The 7,887-nt window shown below is 38.9% G+C and overlaps 1 protein-coding gene across 1 annotated transcript; it reads left to right on the top strand.

Moving 5' to 3' along the window:
* Nucleotides 1-2,004: 2,004 nt before the first annotated feature.
* On the top strand, nt 2,005-6,666 carry APOBEC2 (apolipoprotein B mRNA editing enzyme catalytic subunit 2). The gene is made up of 3 exons (XM_075198123.1): nt 2,005-2,181; nt 2,273-2,412; nt 5,593-6,666. The coding sequence occupies exons 1-3, from the start codon at nt 2,179-2,181 to the stop codon at nt 6,155-6,157; spliced, it is 708 nt and encodes a 235-aa protein (XP_075054224.1). The 5' UTR covers nt 2,005-2,178; the 3' UTR covers nt 6,158-6,666.
* The last annotated feature ends 1,221 nt before the right edge of the window (nt 6,667-7,887 follow it).

Raw genomic sequence — 7,887 nt, 5'->3', positions numbered from 1 at the left:
TCACTCCAGAATACTGTGGTCAGAAGAGACTGAAGCCAGTGGGAGTACAGCTATATTATATATACTCAGTGTTACAGAGAGAACAATGCAGATGACGTGGCTTGCTTCTATAGGTCCAGACTTCAGGTGGGTTCAGTGTAAACAGATCATAGGCTAGTTCAAACAACCCCCTCTAAGGCTGACTAGCTAACTAGAGTATGCAATGTGCGATCTCTTCGGCGAAAGAACCGGACAACTACTGATGAATAGGGGTTTAAAATGATAACAGACATGACACATTTCCTGTAACCTGAACCTTAAATAACACTAAAGTGTACATATAATCATAATATATAAACTAATAATAAACTAAATACTATCTGCTCATAAATCACTATGGATTGGAATCATTATAAATATGAAATATATAAATAACTAAATGTTGTAGTGCGAGTGTGTGCATGCGTATTTTACCATGCGATCGCAGTATGCCACATGTAGCGTGGCATACTGCGATCGCACGATAAAACAATATTAACCAATATACTTTCGTTCATCCAATTATACGACTTCGACAGCACATATCTTCACATCCGCTCCTTGTGGAATTTGGGTGTGTGTATGCCCTAATTATGTGCATTTTAAAAAAGACAATGTGCTCTGTATGCGTGTCTTGATGAATCAGATCCCCCTGTGCACACACCTATGATTAGGAAGATCATTCTAACTGGGATTTAACCACTGTTCTAAAGTCTTCCTAGCAGTTTAAAAGAAAAAACTTCACATTGCCTCTGCCTTAGTGTACGCAAAACTTTAGGGTGCCCCAACCATAGCGGTAGTATGTTTTTAGCAACAAAAATCTTATTTTTCAAGGTTCAATACAGGTTTCAGAGGGTCGAGGATCCCAGATGTAGTTCTGCAAGCCCCAGCATGTCCTTTTTTGGTATGCCGGCACTTGTAGTACTGCAAGCAACAACATGCTCATACACTTTAAGGCCAGGGCATGCTGGGATTATTAGTGCTCCATGGAAAAATAATGCAATCTCACTTTAAATTTATTTACTAACCCAGACCCAATGCCCAGGGGTGTGGGAATAGGGAATAGTCCTAGTTATTTTCCTACAGGGAGCCGATCCCACTGGAGGGGAGATTTCCACAAGATACGCTTAAAGTATATCATACGCTTTTAACATTTGCGTGTACATTACAGAAATGTATGCAATTTGCATACTATGCAGACTTGCAGGTATCTTAAGATACCTGCAACTCTGTATATACGTAAATTGCATACATTTCATGAACATCATTTACACCTATGCTTTTGACATAAATTGGTCCAACTCCTTGTAAGACCTATTTTGTTAAGTATAAATACAGCAATTATAAGGAATATTATTTAGCTCAACAATTCACAGCGTTAGATAAACATTAATGTGACATAATGCATTTACTTACTCTATAAATGAAGTCAAAAGGGAAGTAACCAAAGAAACCTGAAGGTGATTCACTACTTTGCGGTGGATTTTTTTTTCTGTTTATCAAATGCCAAGCACATTAACCAATTACATCTTCTGTCTCCACTTACTTCCCTGGGTTGTTTAATCAGAAAATGAGTGACAGGCAAGTAATAAAACATCAGTATTAGGATAAGGTGAACCAAGGTAACCCATGTCAGGTAGGTAGTGGTTAAACATAGCTTTGCGCAAGATTAAGATATATATTAAGGTTGAAAAACCATCTAAAAAAGGTAGTGACAAATTATATACAAAGTAGGGTAACAAAAGAAGGGCGCATTTACAACATTTTCCCAATGAGACTGAACGTTAATTATGCCTTTGTATGTTCAATGTCAATAGAAGAACTAAGAATCGTTTCCATACTCTGCACACTGTCCCACATACACAAATTATGAAGCATGTGTCTGGTGATTGTTGTTTCAGCCTTTTTGGTTGCAAAATAAAGATGCTTTGACTTTGTTCTTTCTGTTCATTTGTTGCAGTCTGCCTGCAGGGAATGGATAATGTTAAGCAGTGGGGGATATCAATTCCTCAGCGCTCACCCTGTCACTGTCACTCCATTTGTGCCATATTTAGAACCCGGATAAAGCTGCACTTCACCCAACTCCACTGTCAGCCCACCCCTGGTCTCTATCAGTTTACACCAAGTCATTCTATTCCCCTCTATCTCTTTAGCTCTCCTATGGTACTTTCTTTATCCTGCTTATTTTTTCTTTCTTTATTCACTACTTCACTACTATTCTATTTAATTCATAGACCCATACTTTTCCTCTTAGATTGTCATGGACCAGGGAGAAAATAAATCACAGCCTCCTCAGGTTCCACAGGAACCTGCTCAAAATTCAGAAACTCCAGAGGAAGGGAATGCCAAGAAGGTAGAGCTGGAAGAGTTGCCCCCTTTTGAGGTAGTAGAAGGGTAAGTGGGAAATGTCTTGGTTTGAAAGTTATACTACTTTATAACGATTTATATTTGTAAAACAAACTAAAGATAGGCAAGTCTGCACTATTATGGTTAAATAAAATATCCCTGCATTTATTATGTAGTGACATTCATCATGACATACTATATTATGGCAGAATTTCTTTGGATAGAAATATTGATTTGCATTCTTCTTTGACCAACTGAAGACATTATACAGAAACATTAGTTATTCTAAAAAGATGCATTTTACATTTGATTAATGCTGATTAAACACTGGCATTCCTATGTGAGAAATGCTTTGTTAGTATCCTACCATGTTCATGATGTTTCTTTCCCATTAGGGGAGACATTTATTTCACCAAGCAGTATGGCAGTGCCTACTTCTGTTCCAAATGCAAATACTCAAAGAAAGTGGCTTATGTATTACTGTAAATTTATAGCAAAATAAGGTGGCAATGAAATCATATTTTTCTTAGTGGTGGAGGATGCAAACTAAATGTGCTTGTGGGGAAACAATATGTAAAATATAAGGCATATAAGGCATATGACATGCTACAAGGTAATCTGCTTGCCATAAAATAACAAAAAGTAGTTTTTATATTTTTATATTGTATTGTTATAGTATTAGTTGTATTTAAATGTTATATATAACATAAGCATATTCATAATAATGATGTGAGCAGGAATTGAAATAGTGCTTGCTCTACTAATATAACATGTAACATTGCCCATAGAAAATTATTTAGCAAGTGAACAAAATATATATTTCCTTCTTTTCTTTCATTTGACAGTACACAAGATATTACTTTTGGAGGTGGCATACTGTAGTTAGTTTATAAATGGCAGCAACCGTTAATCAATGTGCATTGTGCAACATTTATGTAGTTGCAGTTTGCCAATTGTGGCTATTGCACTAATTTAGATTTTTTTTTATCACGGAGATTATAGAGATCATAGATACTGTGCCAATGGAAAGTTTGACTTACCTGTTGCTAGTGATTTTTCCATGGTTGTCTTCTCGCTAATGTTTTTACTGTTCCTATAACAGAGACAGCAATGACCCTCTCTAGTTACACCAGCAGCTGGTGAGCAAACAATAGATAAATACATTTGAGGTTATGTGTCCATTTATACTCCTGATACATACTGTGGATTGTTTTACCACAATGGAGACGAAAAACAAATCTAACATAGAGCCATTTTCCACTGTAGTACAATTTTGTGGTATACCAAAGTTATTTTATATTAACATCATGTAAAACCATTCTCATCCAAACTAAAATTTGTGATGACTTGCTTTTCCCTGATTGCACTGTGTATTTACAGTGCACAGACTCTTGAGGGTCTATTTTATTAAATACCAGGATTTTGCTCCCTTAACTATTATCTGTCATCGCAACGATGACAGATTACTTTTCGCATGCATTTACTGATTCTGGGACAGCGCATCCGATAATCTGAAGTAATGGGCTGCACGGTGGCCTAGTGGTTAGCACTTCTGCCTCACAGCACTGGGGTCATGAGTTCAATTCCCGACCATGGCCTTATCTGTGCGGAGTTTGTATGCTCTCCCTGTGTTTGCGTGGGTTTCCTCTGGGTGCTCCGGTTTCCTCCCACACTCCAAAAACATGCTAGTAGGTTAATTGGCTGCTATAAAAAAAAAATTGACCCTAGTCTCTCTCTGTCTGTCTGTCTGTGTGTATGTTAGGGAATTTAGACTGTAAGCTCCAATGGGGCAGGGACTGATGTGAATGAGTTCTCTGTACAGCGCTGCGGAATTAGTGGCGCTATATAAATAAATGATGATGATGATGAAGGTCACTCATACGCAAAGCCACTTTGCGATAGTAGCCAGAGGGGAGACAAGGAAGGATCAAGTGAGGGATCCGAAGATCCCTCTACCGCAATGCACTAGGGTAGGTCTTCAAATGCTGTTAGCCATGGGCTCAAACTCAAAAAAGCCAGGCTTTTTGGAGATGGTTAAATATCCCCAGATCACAGTCCCTATTGAAAATTATGAGGACTGTGGTTTAATGCGAAACTTTGCCTAATGCTGGAGATGTCTAAAATATCTCCTGCATTAGGCTTTTAGTACATAGCTTTGTAACTTACAAATGGAGAAACCAAGGGGAAAATGCTGTTTACACATAGCTTATGGCTTAATAAATAGGCCCGTTATTCACATGTTTCTCAGCAAGCTACAAACCAGTCTTAATTGTAGTGACATAGGACTGTAATTCTCTGTTACTGCTCTGTTTCTATCCATATAAGACTACAGTCTTTAAACAGCCAGCAAAACACACAAATGACATAAAAACACGGAGGGATCATTTGCATGTCACACTTACTACATACATTACTTTTCCTATATACATATGTATTATGGGGGGATAGTTTTGCACATGTGAATGCCTCATTTTCTAAAGGTTGTTACCATTTTATAAACTGGAGTGCAAATAGACATATATTTCAAGCACAAGTTAATTAAATATTGTCTTTTCTAACCTTCTATACTTTAACCTCCATCCCTTTCTACATGCCACCATAAAAGCTACCCCTAATTTAACTGATAGCCTTTGCTCAAGTCTCCCGCAGTATGATTGACGGGTATTATTTTGGCTGCAAGATATTCTGGATTAGTAAAGTGACAGATGATAAGAGAAGCCTACAGCAGAGCTAAAAATATCTTCCAAATTTCAGTGACACAGAGAGGTTACAGTGACAGATGCTACTTGTAGGACACAGAGCACAATCACACAGAAAGAAGGGGGAATGCATTCTGTTATCTTCAAAATGGTGACACATGCAGAGGGAATCTTAGTAGCGTGGAATGCATTCATCTCTCTGGGTGATATGTGAGCTAAGCAATATACAAACAACTTCATAAGATAACATTGCAAGACTTGATGGCGAGTGATTCTATAACAGACATTAAAAAAGTTATTTGACAATGACTAAAAAACAGATTGCCACTGGGCATGGAATTTGTCCTTCCTGGTATAGAATGACAGTTATAGACAGATTAGATTGTGGTGTATAAAATCCCTCTATTTGCATACTAGGCTTTACTTTCTGTGCCATTATCATTGTAACCTCAATGACTATGGTGTCTAGTTGCATGACAGCACACAGTCCAAGTTCATGTCATAACAGTGCTTTATTTATCATTTCCAGGAGCCGTATCCCCGCTTCTTCCTTTAAGTTCCAGTTCAAGAATGTGGAGTATAGTTCTGGACGAAATAAGACTCTATTATGTTACACTATAGAACGAGGAGAAGGACAAGTGTTTCGGGGGTACCTGGAAGATGAGCATGTCTCTGCCCATGCAGAGGAGGCTTTCTTCAGCAACGTCCTGCCACAGTTTCTCACATCTGGTCCAGTTCGTGTCACCTGTTATGTGTCATCTAGCCCCTGCATAACTTGTGCAGCCAGCATTGCTCGATGCCTGAGAAAGAACAAGACTGTTAAAATTCGCTTGGTGGTAGCACGGCTCTTCCAGTGGGAAGAGTCAGAGATTCGTGGGGCCCTGCGTGGCATTAGTTCTGCTGGGTGCCAGCTGCAGATGATGAAGAGTGCCGATTATTCACATGTATGGCAAAACTTTGTGGAGCCAGACATAGTGCTGAATGAAGAGGGAGAAGCTGAACAAAATAGTGAAGCAGGAGACTTTATCCCCTGGGAGGATTTAGAGGAAAACTCTCTATATTATGAGGAGAAACTGGCAGAGATTTTGAGATAGCTGTATATTATGACCCCAGCATAAGGCTTGGAAGCCGTTATTATGGGGGTAGCATATTTTTTTTAACTACGGTGTTATTCTAGGATCTCAAATGTGTTCAGCTTGCTTCAATCACTGTCTAATCATTGGACAGATTTATTAAGTACTTCCTTTTTTAAAAAACTAAATTAAAATAGATGTTTTACTTGCAAAATTCATCAAATATGTATTAGGAATTGATGCAAGATGTTATTTATAAATTATTTATGCCTAGAATAATGCCAGGAACTGCTTGGAAGAAAAGTATCGATAGCGATAGGCAACACGATAGGCTACATGGGTGGCCCGCTAACCTTCAAAAGGCCCGCACATTACCCTTAATCTGAATCAGGGGCGGATCTAGAAAAATGCTGTACCCGGGGCGATTTAGGGGGGGGGGGCGATTTAGGCCCCACCCCTTTCTAACATCTTAGGCTGCCGACGGCTGCACACTATGTGCAGGTCCGTCCAGCCGTGACCGGCAGGGACAGTGTGCTGCCCGGCTGCTCTGATTGTGTTTTAAACACAGTCAGAGCAGCCGGGCAGCACACTGTCCCTGCCTGTCATGGCTGGACGGACCTGCACATACTGTGCAGCCGTCGGCAGCAAGTGTCTGCTAGGGGGGGCCGATCACCCCCCCCTGGATCCGCCACTGATCTGAATAATAAATTAAAACAATATATTTAATCAATGAGACACTTATTTGTAATAACATGTCAGCAGACATTTTAAATAAGCTATAACAAATAATACAGTAGTAAGGAGTTGGGGTCACAGATGAAGACTTGGAGGGATGACTGTTGCCCATCACTGCTATATAGTCAGGTTTATTTTTTAAACAATGTGCAGAATTTAAGGTCGTCGTTATTCGTCTCCTCCAGTTTCTTTTAATAATAGATTAAACTATGCATTTTATTGATTTTTTTTCAGCAACTACCTTACTTCAGCATACACAAGAAGTCGTCTATTTAGTGAATAACTTGGAGACCCAGTAATATATAATACTAAAAAGGCACCTGCTGCTTCTATTTTAATAATTTTATACAATGGTTAGCCTTTTACACAGCACTACTGAAAGACGTAGAAATATAGAAATCTGATATGCTCGATTATAAATAAATGTATACATGCAAGAAAAAACACATCACACATACCAAAGTGCATTTAAAAGTTGCATGAAAACCATATGTTAAGTAAATATGACACATTTTCCTTTACAATTCTTGCTCCTATTCTGCCCTCCCTCAATCCCTTAGCAACCTTCTAAAGCCTACTACTTTCACCAGCACACCACAGTCATGTGGGAGTGGTGCAAGAGCCTGTCCATGCAAACGTTACTAGCCACCCTCTTCTCTCTTGATTTTACTAACTTTTTGTCTCTCATTCTGTTGCTAACTTATTGATCTCCTTATTGATCTCTCCCCTTAAGTTTGCCCTTCCCATTCTGTACTTCATACTGTGGGCTAGATTTACTAAGCTGCGGGTTTGCAAAAGTGGGGATGTTGCCAATAGCAACCAATCAGGTTCTAGCTATCATTTTGTAGAAGGTACTTAATAAATGAAAGCTAGAATCTGATTGGTTGCTATAGGCAACATACCCACTTTTTCAAACCCGCAGCTTAGTAAATCTGGCCCCGTGTCTCTCTCCACACTCCTATTACTTTTGACCCTAAATTAATCCCCCGTAAATTTCCAAACCCACATACGTTTAA

This window comes from Mixophyes fleayi, chromosome 2, assembly GCF_038048845.1.
Source record: "Mixophyes fleayi isolate aMixFle1 chromosome 2, aMixFle1.hap1, whole genome shotgun sequence".
Taxonomy (NCBI): Eukaryota; Metazoa; Chordata; class Amphibia; order Anura; family Limnodynastidae; genus Mixophyes; species Mixophyes fleayi.
Note: the sequence above shows the minus strand (reverse complement) of the source record. Positions and strands in the feature narration are given on the sequence as shown.